The 24,200-nt window shown below is 40.7% G+C and overlaps 3 protein-coding genes across 3 annotated transcripts; 2 read left to right on the top strand and 1 right to left on the bottom strand.

Moving 5' to 3' along the window:
- The first annotated feature begins 219 nt into the window (after positions 1-219).
- Positions 220-6,132, top strand: bysl (bystin-like). The gene is made up of 7 exons (XM_080025611.1): positions 220-643; positions 1,507-1,657; positions 1,779-1,917; positions 3,012-3,145; positions 3,236-3,396; positions 5,015-5,117; positions 5,300-6,132. Exons 1-7 carry the CDS (start codon positions 358-360, stop codon positions 5,652-5,654), a joined length of 1,329 nt encoding a protein of 442 aa, XP_079881737.1. The 5' UTR covers positions 220-357; the 3' UTR covers positions 5,655-6,132.
- Positions 6,133-6,560: 428 nt separating this feature from the next.
- On the top strand, positions 6,561-9,269 carry ccnd3 (cyclin D3; the record flags this gene model as incomplete). The annotated part of the gene is given in 6 exon segments (XM_080026564.1): positions 6,561-6,785; positions 6,873-7,088; positions 7,469-7,631; positions 8,733-8,875; positions 9,122-9,192; positions 9,194-9,269. Coding segments are annotated over 6 exon segments (894 nt in total).
- Positions 9,270-11,945: 2,676 nt separating this feature from the next.
- Positions 11,946-20,876, bottom strand: nuak2 (NUAK family, SNF1-like kinase, 2). The gene is made up of 6 exons (XM_080026177.1): positions 20,429-20,876; positions 15,538-15,658; positions 14,832-14,983; positions 13,726-13,791; positions 13,334-13,586; positions 11,946-13,200 (listed from the first exon to the last, which is right to left on the bottom strand). The coding sequence occupies exons 1-6, from the start codon at positions 20,651-20,653 to the stop codon at positions 12,194-12,196; spliced, it is 1,824 nt and encodes a 607-aa protein (XP_079882303.1). The 5' UTR covers positions 20,654-20,876; the 3' UTR covers positions 11,946-12,193.
- Positions 20,877-24,200: the final 3,324 nt, after the last annotated feature.

The raw sequence follows: 24,200 nt of genomic DNA, 5'->3' as shown, positions 1-24,200 counted from the left end.
TTTCGGTTGAAAACTTCCGGGTGAAAAGCAACTTCCGGTAATGTTAAATAAAGAGTATTTGAGACTTTAAACTAGCAAGAGACATTCTTCGTGATTCTTAATGCTGGATATCCACATATGGTCGACATTAAAACAATTAAACGCCAACGAAAAACAGCTTTTGGCTAGCACCATTATGTTATTCGTGCTAGCCATGGTGCTAGCTCAAACCGTTTCTGTTACGTCACTTCCTCCTGTTATGGCTATGTCCGTAGTTTGCACGTGTTGAAGAAGTCACTGTTTACAGTACTTCTCAACGCTCGAACTTATGGTATAGCACACTGACATTACAGCTCCATCATCTGTGATAGCTCAGCGATGCCGAAGGTGAAAAGATCCCGAGGAGGAGGAGGAGGAGTGGGAGAGGGAAGCGAAGGATCGGTGGCACTGGCTGACCAGATCATGCAGGCGGACACGGTGCGAGCCAGAGGCCGGGTGAAGAGCAGGGACATGCGGGGAGAAGACGAAGACACGTACGTGGACGAACGTCTGTCGCGGAAGATCCTACAACAGGCACGCATTCAACAAGAGGAGCTTCAGACCGAGTATGGCCTGGCACCGGAGAAGAAGAAAACACCGGTTACTGTTCTCGGTAATATTGGAGGTATGCGAACTGCGCCATTATAGTCTTTAGTAAAATGCATTACATTGACAAATATTTGAGTAGAGTCTGGTGTTACTATGTTTTCAGCACTCGATTGTGTCAATATAAGGCACACTTATTTTCGGTTAATGGAAAAGTTTAAGCTCCTTTGAGTCATTTACAAATTAACATATTCAGGATTGATCTTTTTGTTCGTAGTCATATCAATGCTACGTGGAATTACCTCAACACATGTGCCCAGTTCAGACCAAAGATTCGCCTTGCAACTGCTTGCAACTGCAACTCCTTGCGACGAGACCGCCGAAACGTTCTAAAACTGGACCTTGCGATTTGACATGTTAAATCTTCTGCGACGCCTTGCAACGGCTTGCAACGCGCTGCGACGAGCAGTTCACACTGCTGCGATTTATCCCCTGCGACGTTCTAAAACCGTCTCGTCGCAAGCAGTTGCAAGGTGAATCTTTGGTCTGAACTTACATTAACCACAGCCCCGGAACAATTGTACAACTCTTAATGGATAGATAATTGCACCCATTTCTTTTTTTAATAGCTTGTACATTTTCTTTTTATATATTTTTTCTTGCTCTTTTTCTTATGTGTAAGTTTATTGTGTGCTAAATCAGACCACAGCAAATCCCTTGAATGTGTAAATTTGCCAGGCAATAAACCCGATTGGAATTCTAAAATTTGAGAAGGAAACTTGAATTTCTGACTGAAATTCAACAAATCAGAAATGTTTTTATCAGAAGATTAAACCTTTGCACATCACACAACTCCATTGAGTCCAATCTAGGGGACGTCAGACAGTATGGTGCAAGTGTGACTATCTAATGGTCCATCTTTGTCTTTTCATCGTATTGTAGGGGAAGACGCTCAAGATGGAGACTCAGACGAGGAGTGGCCAGCGCTGGGAGAGGCAGGTGCTGGTGACATCGAGTGTGGCGCCGAAGTCCTCGTTGACCCCAGCGATGAAAAGGCCATGGAGATGTTCATGAATAAAAACCCTCCAATGAGGCAAGATGCAACTTAATCATGACTTATCTTGAAGAGATTGAACCCAAATGATTTACACCATAATCTCGATTTCTACTCTAAAAGCTGAGCTGTGTTTTTTTCTCTCTGTGTTTTTTCGTAGACGGACCTTAGCAGATATTATAATGGAGAAGATTACGGAGAAGCAGACTGAGGTGGGAACAGTGATGTCCGAGGTGTCGGGGTGTCCGATGCCTCAGCTGGACCCGAGGGTAATAGAAGTGTACAAAGGTGTCAGTAAGGTGAGTTATGTCGTTTGTCGTCAAGTGAGTCCACCACACACATTCCTACAGTAGGTACAGGCAGATAATTTAAATAAAAAAGAGAATAAGAGAGTAAAAAATTGTGAATGGAACATGCTTCAAGATAAGTCACTTAATTGATTGTTGGGTATAAAAATGATATGAAGAATCATATAGTTTTATACAGATCTTACAGTAAGACAGTGTCCTCCAATTCAAGATTCAAAGTGTTTATTGTATGCACAATAAGAAACTTGTTCTCAGTCATACAATGAAATTCTTCCTTTGTTTTCCAAAGACTAAATGCCAAGAAAGAAACATGAAAATATGCAATATACAAGTAAAATAGATAAAAAGCAGCAACCATACAGAATATAAAATGTACAAGGCAAATAGAAGAGCAGCAACTAGATAAAACAACACATTTAAGTTAGAATAAAATAAAACGGAATGGTGCAACTGTGCAGTTGTGCATAACCAAAATGTAAACAGTGGTGGCAGTCCTGAGGTACAATAATAACAACAGACTCCTATCTGTTGTTTCGGAGTCTGAGGGAAGTGGGGAAGAAAGAGTTCTTAAGTCTGGTTGTCTTGGACTTGACACTTCTGTACCTCCGTCCTGAGGGTAGGAGTGTCAACAGTCCATGCTGGGATTGGGTGGGGTCCTTGAGTATGGAGGCAGCTCTCCTGTGGGCTCTGCGGTGGTAGATGCTCTGCAGAGAGGGCGGTGGAGTTCTGATGATCTTCTCGGCAGTCTTTACCACTCTCTGCAGTCGTCTGCAGTCCAAAGCAGAAGTGCTGCCGTACCAGACGCCGGTGATACAGCCGGTCAAGATGCTCTCAACAGAGCAGCTGTAGATGTTTCTGAGGATCTCAGGCGACATGCCAACTTCCTCAGCCTCCTCAGGAAGTAAAGCCGCTGTTGTGCTTTCTTAACCAGCTGTGTGGTGTTGAGTGTCCAAATGAGGTCGTTGCTGATGTGGAGAGGTGCTCTGGGGCACCAAAAAACTTTGAAGCAAGTGCCCATTTAGTGCCTGACTGTAAATGTGGAGAGCTGTTAAATGATCATTGTAATTTCTGTTCTTTGAATGCAGGTCCTGTCAAAATATCGCAGCGGTAAATTGCCAAAGGCGTTTAAAATAATCCCAGCGCTTTCAAACTGGGAGCAGGTTCTGTATTTGACTGAGCCTGAGGGCTGGACTGCAGCTGCCATGTATCAAGCAACAAGGTCGGTGCAGCAGTTGGTTTGTGGTATGGCTTTTCATCATACACACTGTTTTTACCAGAGGTTTAATTTGCTTCATCCCCTGTGTCGTAGGCTTTTCTCATCCAATCTGAAAGAGCGAATGGCTCAGCGTTTTTTCAACCTGGTACTTCTGCCTCGAGTACGCGATGATATTGCGGAGTACAAGAAACTCAACTTCCATCTGTACAGTGCCCTGAAGAAGGCTTTGTTCAAACCAGGGGCATGGTTTAAAGGTGAGACAGAAAGTTAAACAATTTTAAGCAACATTAAGCTTTATTTATTTTTTGTGTTTTTAGTGAAAACATCGAGCAGCAAACATTCATTTATAAATTGATTAGTTGATCGACAGAAAATGTATGTATTTCAACAAGTGATTAATTGTATTTATTATTTTTTTAATTAGCCTAAGATTCATTGTTGATGTTAAATCTTTGCTCAATATTTTCATTCAATTGTTCAGGACTAAATGCATTAGTCCCACTCCACGTGGATGCTATCAAAGATTTCCACCTTTTTTTTAGATGTGCCCAGTAAATGCTTTACTAAGCTCTTCTCGGGTGACCCTTGAAAAAAAAAGTGGTTGAAGTGAATGAAAGGGAAGATTGAAAAGCTTGTTGTGAGGAAAAGTCACGCTTCTTAATACAAAACTAAATTTAGATCCTTTTATTCTGAGGACACTAACAGAGGATTAGTTTGTGTCCACAGGGCAAATCACAGAATCAGTTCTCGAAGCGCAGTAGATTACATTCTAAAATTGAATTGGGTCAAATCATCCTTTATGGATCAAACATTCGTTTTGGCCAATGATTGTTGAGGACTTTTTTCACTTTTTAATCATGCCAGTGCTTTTAGCGTGTTCACAAACCACCCCAATTAAATTGGACAATTTTTTTCCCATAACATCTTGTGACCTATATTTTGAAAACCACCAGTATGAGACGACACCACTGAGAGGCGGTGTTGCTCACAAATACACTGTACTTTATACCACAAGTATCGCTAATTAAATGCTGCAGTAAACTCCATTTAGGGCAATATTTTTTATGTAAAGTTAACAACATTTTTATTAGCATCTTTGTTGTATTTTCTTTATTTGTATATTTATTGATACAGTAATGCTAATTTTATTTAGGAGCGGTACTTGTATTTTGTCAGCCAGTGGAACACATTTTTTTTTATTTTTTTTTGACATTTTCAAGCTTTATTGGATAGTACAGAGTTGAAATGGGGAGACGCAGAGAGGGGGGATGACGAACAGTAAAGGTCCACGGGCTGGCCCGAATACCATTTCACAGGCTTCGAAGCACCACCGGAGCGCCCCAACACAATTTAGTTTCTATGTGCACTTTTGATGTGCAGTTGAATGACAATAAAGCTATCTATCTATGCATGTTGGGTAACTGGCAAGAGGCATTTTCAGTTAATTCTTTAATTTTTGGAAGAACCTGAAAACTACAAACATGGATGCATCACATCAGTCAAAGTCAGTCCTCAAATTGGACCCAAATTCAGTGGATGTATTGTTATACATGTTTATATGCAGTTTTCTGTTTCACATGGCCAACTCTATTAATCATATAACCATATTGAGTTCTCTGGCGACATCAACACAACATGAACACACACCCAAACAGTAAACATGGGTATCTTTCCCATAACTACCATTCATACCAGGTCTTGGAGCTTTAGCCAGTATAGTCCCATAACTTGGGACTAAAAGTCAGGTTTTTCTCAGCCTCTGCTCCATCTGCATTTTGATGTGATTTTTTTTCTTCTGGTCTCTCGCACCACCAAATGTTGTGCACAGCTTGAGTACTCGTTTTAATATTTTGTGACTCTTCCGTCATACAGGTATACTGATTCCTCTGTGTGAATCTGGGACATGTACCCTGAGGGAAGCCATCATCATTGGAAGCATACTCACAAAGTGCTCCGTCCCTGTGCTGCATTCTAGGTAAGGTTTCCCGTCAGTGACAAACACCAGCAGACAGATGACTCCATGTGATGGTTGGGTGTGGGACTTTGCCAGTTGACTTACAAAGCTTTTTTATTGTCTGATGTTGGCACGTTCAAGTAAGGTCAAGGTTGCATAATGTGGAAGGTTATGTAACGTGCGCAATCTTCCTTGCATTTCAGCGCCACAATGCTTAAGTTGGCAGAGATGGAGTACAACGGAGCCAACAGCATTTTCCTGCGTCTCTTGCTCGACAAGAAATACGCCCTGCCTTTCCGTGTCCTAGATGCCTTGGTAGCCCACTTCCTGTCCTTCCGCAGCGAAAAACGTGTGCTTCCTGTGCTGTGGCATCAGAGTTTACTCACCATGGCCCAGCGCTACAAGGCCGACCTGGCCTCCGAACAGAAGACCTCTCTGCTGGAGCTGCTCAAGATACAAACGCACCCTCAGATCTGTGCAGAGATTCGCAGAGAACTGCAAAACTCAGAGTCGAGGGACATTGAAATCGGGCTCCCTGTTACAGTTCAAATGGACTGAGGATTCGGTCTGGTTTGGTTTCTTCTCCTCTGATGCAAATGATTCATGTTTTTTTCAGCATGACGAACATTTTGTTATTTTTGTTAATATCATCACCACCCTGTCCATTGAAAGAACAGTTTTAACGATTGCAGTGACTCATTACAGTGTTTCAGGAGCTGTTATTTTGTCTGTCTTTTTCCTGCAGTTGTGTGCAGTGATTGCTCAGGAATTCATACAAAGACTGGTATTCATGCACATTTGATTAAAAGCTACTTTTTGTTGTGGAAGTAACAATTTGAATAAAAGACTAACTTAAACTGAGATGGATGATGATAATGATAATGATAATGCGCTTAGTAGTAGTTTCAGTTTCCCAAAACATGTACCTGTCTTGAAATCTTCAAATAAGAAATAAATGTTGAGGCCTGTTATACTACAAATCTATTTTTTTGTTTTTGTTTCTGTGAACTGTCAGCAAATAAACTATTTGATTCAACATACAGTTTTAATTAAAACAAGTAATACAACTAATAAATACATCAACAACAGTGGTAAAAATGTGTTGCCCCAAAAAAACACGAGACCTAGATGTTTACCAAACCTTAATATATATATTTTTTTTTTACAATAAATCAAGATTAGGTTTGGTCCGTTAATAAAGAAAAAACGGATCAAACCCAATCCTGAATTATTGTATAACGGAAGCTACACACGTGTAGCCATTAGTAGTCGCGCACAGCCCATGGACCTATAAAGAAAGGCACAGCCAGAACAAACTACAGCTTGTAGAATAGTAGTAAGCGGAAGCCATTAAGACAGTTAGCTGCCCAGCTAGCGTTAGCTAAAGTAACTGTAAAACGTTTTATCAAAGTTTATTATTTTTCTCAAAGCCAAACTGAATGCAACTGAATTTTACTCTGTCGAATGGATCTATATGAACATGGAAAGCTTGAAATTAATTCAGGAGATGCATATGTCGGTGACGTGGTTCTCCGGGCGGGAAGCGACCACGCCGTGATAGGTGACCCCAGAGCGCTGCACCACCTCACGGCCTTGGAGAAGAGCTGCCAGGTGTCCCCTTACTTTGGAAAAGTCCAGACCGACATCCAGCCACACATGCGAAAGATATTGGCAGTGTGGATGTTTCAGGTATTCAAATCAAGTCTGGCTGCCCCAATTTAAAAATAGGCCTATACATTCGCTAAGATAATTTTAAGTATATGTGCTATCTTATAGGTGTGTGAAGAGCAGAAATGTGAGGAGGAGGTGTTCCCGCAGGCTGTATGTTACCTGGACTGTTACCTGAGCCGTTTCCCCATCGAGAGGTCCAACCTGCAGCTGTTAGGGGCTGTTTGCATGTTCCTGGCCTCCAAAATGAGAGAGACTGTCCCTCTGACTGCTAGCAAGCTTTGCATCTACACAGAAAACTCAATTTCAGTCTCAGAAATTCTGGTAACTTAATTATATATACTTTTTTTTAAATAAAAACTACACATTTTATTTAGGATATTATAAGTGCAGACATTCAAAAAGTGGAGTTTTAGGACTGCCAGTCAGTCTAGAGTGGAACATAACCAAAGTACTATACACACAACTAATTTAACCACCACTGATATCTAAGGTAGAAGAACCCCCTGAATAAGGCCTACCAGTCAGGAGGATCTGGCAGGCCATAACACATTGGATCATACCCACATTGCCAACTCATCCCTCTTGAATTAGTCAGATGTTACAAGGGGACAATGTCCAGGAAAGTGAAATTAAAGAATTTGGAGACATCCTGTGAAATATCCTTGTGTACAAATTGGTATGGAGGAATGTGTGTATTGCAGCAGTGGGAGATGGTGGTGGTGTCCAGGTTAGACTGGTGTCTGGCCTCTGTGGTACCCTCCGACTTCCTGGAGCCAATCCTTCACGCTCTTCCCTATGTTCGGCCCACCCACGTTCAGAACATGCGCAGGCATGTTCACTCCTACATTGCCCTGGCAGCAACGGGTGAGTTACTGTACATAACTGAGTTGCCAACACACAAGATGTTTGTTCTCTTAGCTAATGAAATGCAGCAGAAGAAAGTACACTTCAAGAGTGGATGAAAACATTTTGAAAGACATGTTTTCCCAAATATTTTCTTTTGTTGTATTAAAGGTGGGCCCCTTGGTTTGCATACCCTTTGTTTAAATACCAGTTTACAGAGCCTAGGCTGTGTATTAACACCAGACTTTTTTAAGCGCACAGAGATAACGGACAGTTGGCGGATCTTGAGATATTCACTGATTTTTACAGTTGATTACTGATTTTTTGCTGTGATTTTGACAGCAAGCATTCTCCAGAATCACTGACTCCAACTTTAATTCTGAGCTCAATCGAAAGGCTATTTTATTATTCCAGTGGGGGTGGAGGGGGAATATATTTTTTAATATAAAAGAAGCTACTTTATATCCCCTATGATTGGTTTGTAGTTATTAGTGAGCAGTAACTGTAACTCTAAAATGAAATAACTATCTGCGCACTGAACAAGGTACACAAAGCAGCCATAACTTTGATCGTGATGTGTCAGCAGTTCATTTTGGAGACAAGAGAGCTGAGTTTGTATAATCCTGTATTGTCTGCCATGAAAGACCTGCGTCCGACTATTCAGCTGGCGGTCTTCCCACGAATCTCTGTGATGCTGCCCTAGGCAACAGGTCACAGGGATACCATCGGTTAGTTCCGTTTTAAATGGACTCTGACATTGCAGCCCATAGAATTACGATAACTCCTGGCTCCCGACATTGTATCCCATTCTAAAAGGTGTCTGGGCGTGGATCCAATGGCTGACTTTTTGTCTAAGCATTTCTCCTGCCTGAAGCAATTAAGATATTGTATCAGATTATCAGGTTTTGGGAATTGTCTGCTTTAGAGTACTGGCTTTTGTCTATCAGGGTGGGTCTACAATGGTGGTTTCCAACTAGTTGTCTGCCTGTAACCTTTACTGACTGTCTCACTGTTGCAATAGTCTGCACTATTAGTGAGTTACAAAGGTTCATCATAATTACTAAATACTACTTATGATTGTTTTTATTTCCAGAGTAAGTAATCTTCCTCTCCTTTCCTCAGACTGCAGGTTTACATTATTCTTGCCCTCCACTGTTGCATGCGCCTGTGTGACCATCGCCACGCAGCGGCTAAAGTTAATGGACGCTGCCGTCACTTCTGTTTCGGTTTTGAAGTTTTTGGCCAACCTTTTGGTCATTGATCTGGTAAGGGTAATGTTTAACTAACATTTTTAGATAATAAAAACATCTCTTCTGACTTTGCCCCTATTGTCAACACTGACTGGGATGTTTGTATCATTTTGTCACACTCCCTGATCAAACAGTCAAGGCAAACTGTTTGCTGATGTACGGTTAGAAGAGCAGCCATGCACATAGTGTTGTTCAAGATCCATAGAAAAAGTCTGTCCGTGACCCTCTGGTGTGTTTTTCTTTGAATGTGACCCTGAACAGAGCTCTGTCCTCCTCTGCCGTGACCAGCTAGAGAGTGTGTTGGAGCTCAGCCTGCCCTCATGTTTCCAGCAGAGTTTGCAGCTCAGAGATCAGCTACACCACTGCTGACATTCAGGATGTTGTACTGACACCAGTGACATCGGGCTGAAACACTCCACCCTGCCATGTATGGCCGGCATGAATTTTAGTTTAGTCTAGTGTCTGAACTTTTCCTTTATATTTAATGTTCTTTTCATGTTGATAGTTATGGAGATCCCTCTGTGACACACATAGAGCTACTATGGTTTGAGGAATGATTTGTTTCAAGTGTGTCCATCCTGTTGCTGCTCGTTTTAAAAGTATTTTGCATTTGCCAAAAGCAGCTTTATAAGAGCACACGATTCCAATTGAGCCTTTGATGAATAATTAGGGCTACATTAACTTTTCTGTGATATTGACAATTGGATTGCACGTAATCCTAACAGCAGTGTTTGCACATTTTGACTTTTTCTACCATTCATACATATTTTGCATTGCATGTCATTTTAGCTTTCTATCTGTACAATTCATTTTCTGCAAGGTTTTACCTCAGTACTGAATTCCCTTCTGACTACAAATAAATAACTGTTTAAGTACTACATTACATTTTTTTAATGTGTAGGTCTCTCGTCCCCACCGAGCAGTGCGGCTCAGCCCGCTTTTATTTGCGTTTCCATTGCCAAAATGGAACATTGGGTACAGTCCCTTGATAAGTGAGCTGATCCGCTCCTTCTTTCGGTACTCCTCCGTTGGGTACCTCTGCAATCTGTTAATTGGTCGACAGAATCAATCAAGAGTCTTGTGTTTAGCAAAAAATGTCGGCGCGCAACTCTGTTTATTGTGTGGTGTTTTTCCTCTTCATTGAGTTAATCAGCGGGCTACACTGTGTCCCTCTGCTACGATGTGATCATAATTGCGTAGCTGCCGAGACCAGTTCTGTCCGCTCACTGTGCCTGTCTCTGCAGATTTACCGTAAATACGCTTGCAATACGGGGAGACTTTAAATATAGTAGCGGCTGGTTTGACCAAGCAAAAACGAGAGACTGCTGTCTTGACCGCAGTCGTTTCACGGCTCAATGCTCTGACCCATATTTTGGCGGCTGCTATCGCCGTCTGGTATGAACCCTGCCCGACTAAAAGGGTAGGGTCGGTGGGCGGTAGAGACGCAAACCAGATCTAGTGTAACCGAGCTGACCCGAGCCGCGCCACTGAGTGGAAACAAGGCAAAATCTGACAGCACTTGAGTTATTTTACCTTCTTTTTTATTGCTTGACTTCACCCCGGTCACACAACACAAATGGTGTCATATAAATTATAAACCTGTAACTTTGGCATACATGGTTTTAGTTTATGTCAACAAGGAAAATATTAACAGAGCCTGCATATCTCCAACTTCTGGGACAAAAGGGAGAGAGAAAAACTGATGAAATGCCCATGTGCACAATACATTGTTCAGAAAACAGGACCAGATTCCATTTTCCTAAAAGCTGAGTGCATTCTCACATGATCCGTTGTCTATGATTAGAAATGCAAATGACAACTACTTCCAGTTGAAATGAAGAAATTCCTACTTATGTTTGAACACACACTACATTCCAGATTAGCCTCAGAATGCCAAAAATAATGACTGAAATGAAAGAAAATACAGCTTTTTATATTCCAGTTTCTCAACAGCTTGGCTTTTGCAGCTTCTCTGTACTGCATTGTGCAACTTGTTACAAAAATGTAATACCTACATGATAGCTGAATAATAAATTGTATGGTTATCAAGTTTCCATGGCCTGATAAAGTGCTATTCCAGGCACTGGCACAATGTTCATACATGCCGATCCAATTAAGTAACTCCAGCGTGCGACATTACATTTCATACAGAGGACATAACATACTGATTTAGCTTTCCTTTACAGGTTTTTCATAAAGCAGGATGTACAAGTGGTATGCATTATCTTGTCAAACTTAATAAATAATCAGTAGTATGAATCTTTCATGATTTTACTTTTAATCCTGATATGCAACATCGTAAATAGTTGGCCAATTCAACTTGTAATCCATCTTTGTGAAATACTGTTCCACCCTGGGTGGATTTTAATGCACCTCAGCTCCATGACCAAGCTTGAAAATTCAGTTGAAAGGTTACACAATAGGTGTGTGCCACATCATGCAGTAGTAAACACGTTTCTGTTTTTCAGATTTCAACTTGTGACCCTTACAAAACAATGAAGTGAATCTAAGGCTGTGAGCTCCACCTTCTATGTGAAACTGCCACCGGCATACACAGAGTGAGGACACCAGCGTATGCTTTGAAGCAAAAGCAGGTCCTACTGGTTACACTTGATGTGAGTCATGATTATTATTCAAGTCATTATCCAAACTTAGAACAAGTCACTTATTATTATAATTAAAAACAATTAAAAAAAAAGTAAATCCCTGCAAACACACACATTTCCTCTTTGCAATTTTACCAGTTTTTTTAAATAAAGAAACAAAAAAAGGACCAACAACATCAACAAATTTGCTCTTTGGTATTAATGAAATGTCATTTACCCCCCCACATCATAAAGTATGAACCTGAGCTGTATTGCCCTTGTCCCAGATAAATTTAAGATTGACGGCTATCAAAAAGCTAGAATGCAAAAGAGCCATTAAGTCATAAACACTCAAACTGTCCTTCAGCAATAGTACAATAGTCCTACTGCGACTGTAAAATGTTAGTGTCCGGCTCCATTGTCACAGAGCAAGGTTTTCTACAAACTTACTTTCTAATATTGAAGACCGGTGTTTTGGTTTCAGGGTGACTTTTTGTAAAGTATCATTTATCAGTCACCATGTGAATTACATTTGATGTTTAACAAAAAGCCTCCTCCTCTTTTGGTACGTTACTGGTGCAAGTCCTGAAGTTAGCCAAACTGATTATCACACAGTGTGCTGGGAATTTCACATAATACACTTTGGCTTTCTAGTCTTCAGTAAAAAAAATTGGAATGAAAAACAAGTCTTTAGTCAGTGTTTTCAGCTTGCAGCAGAGCCTCGTATAACCACGGCCTGTTTGTAAGCTTATGTCACATTATCACAGTCTGTGATAGAAAAGGCACTGTCAGCCACTCCTGACCTGTAGCAGTTCCAGGGTCTCAGCGACCTGTTGCCCAGAATCCTGTCTTCTTGGATGTCAAGCAGGTTGTCAGCAGACACACATCCTCTCATGTTGGTCTTGGCTGGTTTCTCCATTTGTGTTGGGGGCCCTACGCGGTCTGGCAGATCCAGCTGGTCAAAGGACTCAGAAGACAGAATGCTGTCCTCACTGATGGCCCCACTCGGTCTGGAACTGGCACCTCCATGGGGTAACGAGGCCGCCAGCTGGTCCAGAGAGCCAAACTCCTGCATCCTACCCGAGGAGAACTTTCCATTGCGCTTCAAGATGCCTTTCCTATGGGTTGGTGCTGAAGGACACTCTTTAGTTTGCGGCGCCCAGCCAGAGTCGCTGTGCTCAGGAGAGGAGGAGTAGTATCCTGACTCTTGTTCTGCGGGCTTCTTTAGGATACCTTTGCGAGGCAGCAATGCAGTTGATGGGGCATCGTCTGGTGCAGACAAACCAAACATTTTGTGTTGCTCCACTGAACCTACAGCAGGGGTTTCACTCATGGCTTTCTGCTTCACACTGTTGCGTCTCTTCAAAATACCTTTGGATGGCCGACAGTCAGTGCTTGCGTCATGAACGGTCTGGGAGACGTTGTTTTCCTTTCGTGACCTTCGCAGAGAGCGCTGGCGGACCACATCCCCTCCTCCACCACCCTGTGAACGGAGCAGGCAGCGCATCTTGGAGCCGTTCTCCAGTAAAGGCCTGGATGTACGGCGCAGCCAGCTAGCCACACTAGCCAGCCCAGTGGGGTGTAATGTTGATGGAGAGGTTGGTGAAGCCGTCTGCTCCACTGAACTGCTCTTTGTCTCAGCCAGTAATGGCTGCTGGTAGCCCCAGTTCAGCCACCAGTGTCCTGCAATCTCCTCTATTGTGGCTCTGCGTTCAGGATTTACCATCAGCATCCAACGGATGAGTCCACATGCATCTGAGAGAGAAAAAAACAGTAAATGTTTGTTTAGTTAATACAATTCAAGTAATTACTATAAAATAAAGTACAAAAAAGTATATACACCAAATACCTAAGGCTGTTTAAAGGAGAGTTGATCAGAAAGACTTACCAGAGGGGAAGTTGGGTTTACGGTAGTTCCCGGTGCTTATCTGTTGGACCAATGTCTTGTGGTTGTGTCCATCAAACGGCATGGTGCCATGAACCATAGTATATAACAGCACCCCAAGGGACCAAGTGTCCACCTCTGGCCCATGGTATGGCCGTCCGTTGACAATCTCTGGGGAAGCATACAGAGGGCTGCCGCAAAAGGTTTGAAGATACTCATCACCATGGTAGAGGTTTGACAGGCCGAAGTCTGCGATCTGCAACAAGAAGTCAATTACTCACAAGAAGTACTTCTAGACACAAACTAGGAAATACATTTTAAATGATTGTCAACCATGGTTGCAAATGGTACAGAATGTGTAAATGTTTATGCCAATATCACTTATGCGTACGTACCTTCACATTACCGTTGCCGTCTAGTAAAATATTCTCCAGTTTCAGGTCCCGGTGTACAATTCCATTCTAACAGAGAGAGAGAGAGAGAGAGAGAGAGAGAGAGAGAGAGAGAGAGAGAGAGAGAGAGAGAGAGAGAGAGAGAGAGAGAGAGAGAGAGAGAGAGATAGAAATAAAAGGTATCAGTGTTTTGCATTTCAATATTTTTTTTTTATAATGACAATTTCACAACCCAAGTCAGGTCACTGGAGGCTCACTATTACATAAAAGGATTAGTATTTAAAGGGGCAGATCACATTCTTTTCCAAGTGAAGATTGTCTGGTGCGTCAGCTATGCCTCATTGTCCTCCACTCTGTAGGGGGGCATGCCTCTGTCAGGCAGTTTGAATTGGTTTTGCTTTCAAAAATGCAGGTCAACTAGGCTACCTATTATTATATAGAGGGAGATATTGTAGCAAAGGACATATTCTTTGTATGCTGCTTTACCACATGCGTAACTGATACAAATAAATAAATTACTGTTTCCTGAATTTAAACATTATGTAACAAGACACTCAGTGAAAGTGATATAAAACAGATGGCTAACACAGAATATGACAGGGCAATTCCCTCAAATATTGTCCAGCAAACATTGATAAATGCCCTGATAGTGTAAGTGGTCTTAATTGCACAGCTCTGTACTATGGAAACAACTGAGTATGTGTGTGTTGTGTGTAAGAGCGTTTTCCCTTCTGTTACATTACACTCTCATTAGAGTGTGAGACCATGCGTGTTTGTGTTGGGGGACCGCTGGCCTTTAGCCCTGATGCTAGCACTCTACCCACCAACTGCTGTTCAGTTCCCCCTGCGTTGTTCTCACAGCCTCCCTGTTCAGATCAGCAGGCTGACAGTGAATAATGCCCATTATGTAACTTTGTGGTTGCCAGTGGCCTGGAAAAACACAACTAGCTAACAAGACTGGAGCTATGTGCCATCAGGTTGGATGTTGCAGCCATGCGTGAAAAGGTATAAAATACTCCTGTAGCTACAACTCTAGTTTGTATGCAAGAGCTATGAATTTCCTGTAAACAACTTGTTTTAAAGCTTTGGATTGAGTGAGACAGCCTTACCTGATGGCAGTAGTGCACAGCTGATACAATTTGTCTGAAGAAGTGCCTGGCCTCCCGTTCAGTGATGTTCTTCTTGTCACAGATGTAGTCATACAGGTCCCCTCGGCTGGCATACTCCATCACAATCACAATCTTGTCTTTGTTTTCAAACACTGAAAGATTAAAGTACATCATACCGCCTTTAATTCAAGGTTTCAAATCTAATTTCTCCCAAATTAAGATGAAATGTAAGTCTGGATTATTAGCACCTTTACATTATTAACACATGAGGAACATGTTTTAATTAAAATCATGTCTGCATTTTAAACGGATAACTTTCTTCCTAGTTCACACTGATTAGGATACAAGGGGCCCCACGATAACTGCACTGCAAACAAACATGCACTGAGGTGAAGGGACACTGAGGCGTAAAGGATAACTGAAAGACACAAGCCTCTGCACATTGGCCTGCAGTGCTGACGGGGTACGGCAGCATGTCAACGATTATGTAATCTAGCATCCCTCCTCAGCACAAAGACTTGCGTGACTAAACTCCGAAATTCAAAAAGAGACTAATTGAGTGGCGTGGGCGACTTATTACAGGTATCACGTTTCCCTCTGCGTGTCGCTCAGAGAGTCGAAGAAAGAGTCAACGTCTGAAAGGTGAAGAATAAAAGTCAACAAAAATATTGAAAAAGCAGCAGTACTTCATCTTTGAACACAGTACCTTCATATATGGTGATGATTTGCGGGTGGCAGAGTGTGGACATGATCTCAATTTCTCGGCGAATATGAACCAGGTCTTGCTCATCTTTGATCTTCTCCTTTCTGATCGACTTTATGGCAACCTTTAAAATAACAAAAACAATATTTGACTTTTAGAAGATTTTTATTTTTTTAACTTTATCCAAGTGAGACCTACTCTAGGGCTCAATCAACAAAACATTATAGTTTAATCAAATAATTGTTTTACAGTGACACTGTAAACTTACAGCAGCCAATGTGGCCACAGGTGATGATTGCAGGATAATTGTAAGTATTAAAAACTCAATGATGAGTCATTAAGTCAGTAAACCCAACCAGTAATATCAGCTACACACCAATATTTATTTACCACAGTTTGCTAACATTAGCCTCCACAATCTACCGGTCACACCATACCAGACCAAGTAAGCGCCACCAGAAAAACCCTTAAATGTACAAAAATATGCAAGAGTGCTTTTTATTGCTCATGAATTCAAATTTTTTATTTGTAAGAACAATGTGTGTTGTGTATTCTTTTAAAAGCTACATAATCTCCCTTTAATGGAAAATAAATCATTAGTTTCCGGCTGCAGCTACACTGCTGTTGCATAAAAAAAGGGGCCTGATAAAAGCAGATAAGGTTAAAAAATAATAATTATAATAAAAATTTAAACAAGCGGTTATGGATAAGTTTACTTTCATTTGAAGGTGGTCTTTTGTCAGAGACACAATGGGTATTGAAATGTGTTGTTTCTAACCAAGCAGAGAGAACACTGTTGTTTGCTGTAAAGAAATCCATTGTCTGCCAGAGTCGTATAATAAGAACATTAAAATTTGAATAGTATCTGTTGAGGTCTGTATTTGTAAACCTATAACATACAAGCTTTTGACAAGTCTTTATTCATGTATTTATGTTTTGTTTGTGTATTTGAATCTCAGATTCCTGGAATTCTTCTGTGCACCGAATGCATCATCAGTCTACCCTGACTTTGAGGGGTGTCATGAGGCGCCTGAGGGTATAGGGGGTGACCTTGTTTCCCTCTCTTTCTTTCTAATACTCCAGGCTACAGACACAAGAGTGTGAGTAAAGTAGTCACTTGTCATATCACTTTCAACATACAGACATCTCTCAGCCTGAGTCACTGTCTGGCCTGGATGCTCCTCCGGGTTGGCAATGTACACAGCACACAGGCCTTTTTCCTGATTCCCAGAAATGAGGTTTCCTGTGTTTGTTTGCATTGCTGTCAGACGGGCTGAACTCCCACTCATGATGACTTCACACCCCTGTGAGGTTATCTGTGTGTGTGCAGCCTTTGTTACTCCCAGGTTGTTGCACGCAATTGGCACTAAAGTTGAAATATTCAATATTTAAACACAGAGTTCCTCTACTTTTTGCACTTGAAAACCTAATGTAAGACAGTAAACGTGAGACAGAAGTTGTTTGGAGGGAACTCAGAGCTAACGTAAATGTATATAATACATATAAACTACAAGTAATTAAAAAAAGTGCCAAGAACACACCAAGCCGACTACTGACTTTCCGTATGCTCCTGCACTTGCGCGGGACGTAATGTCTCCATAACAGCAGGCGGCGCTAATCTGTATTGTGGCCCCAAAAAATACAAAAGCCGGAAATGATGGGACAGCTGTCTAGACCATAAACAACCATAAAAAGCACAATTTTTAGCAGAGAGTGTCGAGCAGTCAAGAAGGGTTGATGCATGGGAGTACTCGCTGAACGTAACAAACAAACACATTAAAACAATGGCTAGCGATGCAATACTGTTAGTTGTTTGTGCTACCGACCTCACTTCCGGGCTTCACCGATTCACTAGCCCTCCACCAATCAAATTGCTCCGACTGAAAGACTGCCCGACGCCGATTGAACATGTTCAATCGGCTGAAAAGAAGCCCGACGACATCTACGACGGCCGACATCACCGAACACACCAAACAGATTTGTGTCCCCGCCCCCTCCAGACTCTCCGATGGCCGATTATCGGGCCGGTGTGTCCTGGCCTTAAGATTTACTCATTCAAATCAAAACACGGTGCACTCAACACGCAAGTGTTAACTAGTAGAGATTAGTTGTTACTGAATATTTATACCAAGTTACTTTCAGGTTCAACTGTAGCATAGCTAACTAGACCAAATGACAAAGCTAACATTTGCAGCGTTTTAGCTGGAGCAATTATTCGATTTGTCAATCCATAGAGAATTAATCAGAAGCAATTTTTATAATCGATTGATCGTTCATGTATTTCTTTTAGCAACAGTGACAGAAATGTCCTGTCAAAAATGTCAAGAAAAGCTTTTAATGGGGATTAACTGCTTTATGCGTCTTGATTGTTGTCTTTATTTCCAGTGGTACTACTATGATGGGCTGGGGGGGAACAACCATTAATTGTTTTATGCACAAGAAAATGACAAATTAATCTTGATCTTAGTGGCTCAACTTTTAAATCTTATAGTTTTGAATTGTTGATTTGAAAAAAAAAGCTATCTGAAGACATCAACTTGGGCTTTAGATTGCAAAAGGCATTTTTCTTTTTGTTATGGACACAATATTCGTAATGAAGGAAAACGATAGTTGTAGCCGTACTACCAAGCAGCACATAATTGTGGGGTAAATACATGTCATGTCATGAGTGCGAGGTCAACCCCACATAGATAATAGGTTATGTAATTAAACTGATGTACATACCACATATACAATAGGAACAGCTGCAGTACCAACACACACAAACTGAAGCCATCCTTTGTGTTGTGTCACACCCATGTCAAATTACACATCGCTGTCCATTATGTTGTCAATACTTATAGGGTACGTGGACAAACACAGAGCAAATTCATGTTTGTTCTATATCCATTTATGCACACAGCTTCTTTTTTTTGTGCAAATTCCAAACATTTGGCTGATTGGTAATACTTGACATTTGAACACTGGTTTGAGGCATAAAGATTAGGCTGGAGGGATGAATCTCAGACACCAACTCATGTCCTATAAAAGCCAAGTCTTGTGAGAGAGTGTCAGCATAGATGTGCGTCTAGACAAGGCTCGACATGTATCACTACCCATTTACTGTGGCCTCAGAAGGGGATTTCCTGAAACTTACTTCCTTGTCTTCTAAGCCCTTTCACTCAAAACAAACATGCTCTTTTAACAAAGCGCTTCAAAAACATGACTCAGCAGCAGAGCCTAATGACCTCATAAAGCCAGTTCCCTAACTAGGCCAAGTATCTGTTTTTGTTTTTTAAGGAGTCACTATACCTGAAAATATCTGCTAACTAAATTGGGAAATGCATTTACATTCCAGGTGTGTTTTTAGAATTTACATTTCCACTAGGTCATGGAAATATGGAAAGCAGAATGCAAATTATCACATGTAGAACTCAGTTGCCACTTTATGAGGTACACCTATTTAAAAGTGACGCAGTCTAATACAAGTGCCCTGCAGTAAAACCTTCGATCAGGAAAGTTAAAGTGTTTCGCTTTGGTTGAAATGGCATAACAGAGGTGATGATTAAACTTTATGACCATTGTTGACTGGTCTGTGGTGCCATTGAACTTTATTGCATATCACTGAGATTATTGAATATAAGTCATATAAAACTTCACATAATCCATTGGTGGCCATTTAAGAATATGAATGCTTGATTAAGTCTAAAAACTAAAAAGATTGTGATTGGAATACATTAAAAAAAAAGGAAAATAATCTTATTATCTTCCGACATAAGATGTTGTTATTTGTTTAACAGCTCCTCCAGGTTCCTTTTAAACAGGTTTATCTCTTGTCAAATCAGTTTTAAATACCTCTTACTTCCCCTGAGGACATAGGGAAGCTGGAATCCACCTGAAAGCCTGTTTGCAATTTCCCTTCTCTTCTGTTATCAGGAATACACAGAGAAGAAAATCTTTAACTTTCCTGAACCCCCTCCTGTGACACTCAGGACTTTCCAGCGAAACGCCTTTCCTTCATGCTGTCTTCATACCAACAGGAGGTGACCAATATGTATAATGTCTTACGTAATGACAATTTTACAGGCATCCATTTTTGCCTCACTCTTTGTAGGATTAGCTCAAAAACTGAAGTTCTGATTTTGTTGTCGGATGATCTTGCGTTTTACTTTAATACACCACAAATAAGATGTGGGTTTGCCTCAGACAGCCATGGGAAAAGATCTGTGGAAACTGTCATTGCCATGAGAACATACTTTTAAATGTAGAATTTGACACTTAATTTACACAGAGCACCAACACTACTTTTCAAACCTGATGAACGAGCATTATCCACACGTTTTGTAAACCACTGATAAAATGTGACTATTACATATAGGTTGCAATTGATATTGAAACAGCTTATTCTGTTATCTTATCAATTTCACACTTTTTTTGTAGAAGAGTCTGAGCACTCCCCCCCCCCCCCCCCCCCCCCCCCCCCCCCCATCCCTCAAAACAAATATAATGTAGGCTAGGCAAATATAAGCTAGTTCTGCAACTGTCAAACATTTAGACATGTAGGCAGCAGACAGACACTTTAGACTTTGGACTTTATTGTCCCCAAGGGGGAAAATAGGGCGCACAGTCACAGGGAGAAACCTGAAGTAAATCCGGTTTATAAAATGACACTAATTAAAATCTACCCATATGTAGCCTAGACTATACCTATGTCCAGACGGTAGATCTTCTAAAAATAGCGCTCTACGTCTACACAACAGGTGTCTGATAAAGCAGTAGGCCTAGAGCAAACACCGACCTTAATAGGCTACAGGCAGGCTACTAACTGCAAAATGTGGCCATCATTTATAAAAGGCATTAGAAGTTTCTCACACAGTTAAATAGTGAAACAATTTAGGTTATTAACAATCCTTACCAGTCTATCGGATCTTTCCTTTGCCTTCTTCACCTTGCCATAGGTTCCTTTCCCGAGGGTCTCCAGAAACTCGTACCTGTGCTTCAGGTTGTGTTTGTGGTGGTGTCTCTTCACGGCTTGTTTTCTAACAGGCATCTGGACAGGAGCTTTCCCGACGAGCGTGTTTTCTGTCCCCGCAGAGGGCCTGTAGTTTGACGAGAGACGGGCAACATTCAAGCCGTCCATCCTGACGCAAAGCTGTTGCCTTTTTTTGCTCGTTTTCGGACGCAGGTGTCGTTGTTAAAGTGCATTCCTTCGCGCGGAGCCCTGCCTATATTGTCCGAGCAAGCAATGTTCCAAAGTGTAAATATGAACTTCTCAATCCGCAACTGAACAGGAGATAACTACACCTGAAACATCTAACTTTACACCTGAACTACCGTGTCTTTTCTCTTTGCTGCTTTCGAACAGAGTGTCAGCAGGATACCGGCGTGCTTGGGGAACGAGCGCAGCACCTCCAATAGGTCCATGCCTCCAGCCAGCAGTACGACGCGGCATACCCGAGGGGCGGGCATGGGCTGGCAGCCTACACCAAGGAGCGCTTGGTTTGTGTCACCGGTTGCTTGTAAATCGTAAATATCTGCAGTACAGTGTATAGCCTAGTTTACTATGACTATAACAAGAGAAATTAAATTAGAATAGTTAAATACTAAGGTACTTTCCACCATTGGTATTTAGCAGGCTAGTAGTTAAATAAGTAGCTGGTAAGTACTACTAATAAGTTGAATAATAACAGACAATGCAGCATGCTGGTGTCTTCTGTTTCAATCGGTGTGCTCGAACACCTACAGGAAGTGCACCCCAAAAATAAATCCTGTGGGGCGCAAAGGTATTTCATACAGCCATGCAATTTACTGTAGGCCTAAATCAAACTTCTGGTGAAATGTTTTTCATTACATGCTGTAGACCTACATAGGCCTACTTTACTTTCATGCGTAGCGTCAAACTTTATAGCCTACTCCACCACAATTCAGAGGGAAATATTAAATTCTAGTTAGTTATTTTTTACATGTAAGATTTTAAAAACACAAAATATGATAAGTAGGCTACATCATATATGAGGGTCATTTATGTGCATTAAGAGTACTTATACTCAGTGCACATTTTCACTTGGTAATTTTCCTTAAAGCTATTGTGCGTAACTTTTTCATTAAATGAAAGTGGGTACCATTCAAGCCAACGCCAAGCGAGTTGACACAAAGTGGACTCACCCTATCAGCTTCACAAAACTCAATCTGTATTTCTCAAAATGACAGCGTTTACAAACTGGTGTAGCCCCTGACACTGGCGTAGAAGCTCAAGAAGCGTCAACGAAATGTTTCAGTTGTTGATTAGTAATTGGTAATCTACTGGTAATGTTTGACACACATGAACAATGTTCAATCACTGCTATTTCCCCCAAATTATCCACTTGAAAATACAGATTAATGAGCCAGTGCTTCCTTTCCCTGTTATAACATTTAGAGTGACTGGAACAACGCATGGTATGACCTAAGACTCAAATTCTGCATAAAAATAAAATAAAATCAACAACATAAAATATGTCAGAGCAAGAGGTTGGATAAGTACTGTCATTACAGTTGTAGGCCACTAGAGATCAGCATGTAGCTGCAAGAACTGACTAATTTGAGCCAGTTCAAAGAAAGCCTAATACAAATAGTAACTTTCCCACTAATAAGCACATTTGAGCAAGTTAATTGTTTTACTACCCTATGTAGATAATGTTAGACGAGACATAGCTGTTGAGCGTGCGTCAGTCACGACAGGATGACATCCACTGGTTAGTAGGAACACTCAGATTAAATACTTTGAGCCAAGTGGCTGCTCACTCAGTCAGTCTTAATTAATCTCCTATAACCTTTCAGGGAGAGCTGTTGTGTTTGCCATTCAGTTTCGCGAGTAATGTGCCACAGAGTCTTCATTCATGTGTGCAGAGGAACACTTCTGAATAATATACACAATAAACAATTAAAGTGTGTTTAGGAGCCACTTGTCACCCTTGATCCACACAATGTTGTAATCTGGGAACAGAACGGAATGCACATTTCATTTTGGAAGGATAAGACAAAGAAAAAAAAGTGCATATAAATGATGTAAGAAAACATATATAAATATATACTGATCAGTGGGTCTGACTGTAATAATAAATAAACAAATAATGAATTAACTTGATCTTTTTCTATGTCAAAAAAGTTTACATTAATAAAATAAAAGCATACTCCAATGGACTATTACAAGGTCAGCCACTCACAAATTGAAGGTGTTGTTTATGTAATTCAGTATGTCTGCCAGAAGAGGGCGCTCATTAGTAGCATGGATTCCTACCACCTCTTTCCTACTTTAAACCTTTTTAACAATACTTGCAATTTCTCAGTTCTTGTTTCAGGTATATTTATCTATAAGCAAATATGTGTTTTATATCAACCCAAGAGGTGCAGAAATGGGAAAGAGTATGTGCAAGATATAATTGGTTTGGGAAAAGTAAAGAGGGAAACAGAACATTTTATCCATGGTTAGTCTCTTTTTGGCCACAATTAGCCATAGAAATAAAGTTGACCTGCTGAAAGTGATGCATGCAAAAGACATGCATCACTTTCCATATGGTTTAACGGTGAATATGCTCCAAACTCCAAAAATGTCCTTTAATTCAACATTTGTACTTTTGTTAGGCTCTTCCTGCCTGGTAAAAGTGAACATTTTGTATAGGCCTACTCTTAGAATCCTTAAAGCCACAGAAGACATCATATACTGTTTTCACATTATTTCACAGAGTATGATATGCTTTATGTTACAAGTAAGCTTATTTGCATGTGTACAATCATTTGTGTGCCTCCTTATGTAAAACTTACAAGATACAAAGTAAAAATCTAATGACATTGCTCCTGGCTCATTTCCTTCTGTATTCGTACTCCCTTTTTTCTACGTTGTACTGTATTCAACTCTGGCCATATTTGTCATAGCCTTTATATTATCCTTTTACAATGCACATATTACCTGCTTCCTGTTAATAATGTCACATAACCAGACCAGATTGTAGTGCACATGTTATATATTATGGTTCCTCTGTAGCTATTATAGTTACATAATGACATGTAGCTCCCTTTACATTTTGTATGTTGTTTTATTTATTTTGGATATATAGTTCTCTCCTTTCTATCACTGCACCATTTGGACTAATATTCATTCTAAACAAGTATCATTATGTATCTCTAAGTGAACTTTTGCTTCTGTTTGCGCTATTTAGTAAGATGATGAACTGCATTTTGTTGTGGTAGCCTACTTACTGTGTGCAAATGACAATACAGTTGAACCAAACCAAAATCATTAAAAAGAAAATGGTCATTTTATACAAGGAGCCAATATGGAGGTCCATTCTTACCAGGAAATGAAAAAAAAAAAAATAATAATAGGCCTACATGAGATGTCAGGATGACACTAATTGATATATCTTGTTGGGTTCAGAATTGTGAGATAAATAATAAAACATATACTGTATGTAAAGTCAAATGAACTTAGTTACTAAGGAAATGTAGGTGGGCTACATTTGAATTTTGACTTAGTTTTGACTTAAGCCTATCTCATAATATTGACCCTATGAGTAGGCCTATATCTATTGTGTTCATAGGCAAACATTGGCCTCCATATCTGCTCCTAATCAGGGCATTTATAAAATATATGTTTGCCATTGGTCTTGCTTTGCTATGTAAACATTTCACATAGTAGTGATCCTCCT

This window comes from Ammodytes marinus (genome assembly GCF_949987685.1).
Source record: "Ammodytes marinus genome assembly, chromosome: 4".
NCBI classification, from domain to species: Eukaryota; Metazoa; Chordata; class Actinopteri; order Uranoscopiformes; family Ammodytidae; genus Ammodytes; species Ammodytes marinus.
The sequence above is the reverse complement of the archived record's forward strand: the minus strand, read 5'-3'. Positions and strand labels throughout refer to the sequence as shown.

Excerpts from the sequence above, each read along its gene's own strand:
- bysl (XM_080025611.1), top strand. The coding sequence starts at position 358 with ATGCCGAAGGTGAAAAGATCCCGAGGAGGAGGAGGAGGAGTGGGAGAG. Across the intron at positions 1,658-1,778 it reads AATAAAAACCCTCCAATGAG|ACGGACCTTAGCAGATATTA; the intron begins GCAAGATGCAAC and ends GTTTTTTCGTAG. Across the intron at positions 5,118-5,299 it reads GTCCCTGTGCTGCATTCTAG|CGCCACAATGCTTAAGTTGG; the intron begins GTAAGGTTTCCC and ends CTTGCATTTCAG.
- nuak2 (XM_080026177.1), bottom strand. The coding sequence starts at position 20,653 with ATGGACGGCTTGAATGTTGCCCGTCTCTCGTCAAACTACAGGCCCTCT. Across the intron at positions 14,984-15,537 it reads AATCATCACCATATATGAAG|TGTTTGAAAACAAAGACAAG; the intron begins GTACTGTGTTCA and ends TTAATCTTTCAG. Across the intron at positions 13,201-13,333 it reads TAAACCCAACTTCCCCTCTG|ATGCATGTGGACTCATCCGT; the intron begins GTAAGTCTTTCT and ends TTTCTCTCTCAG.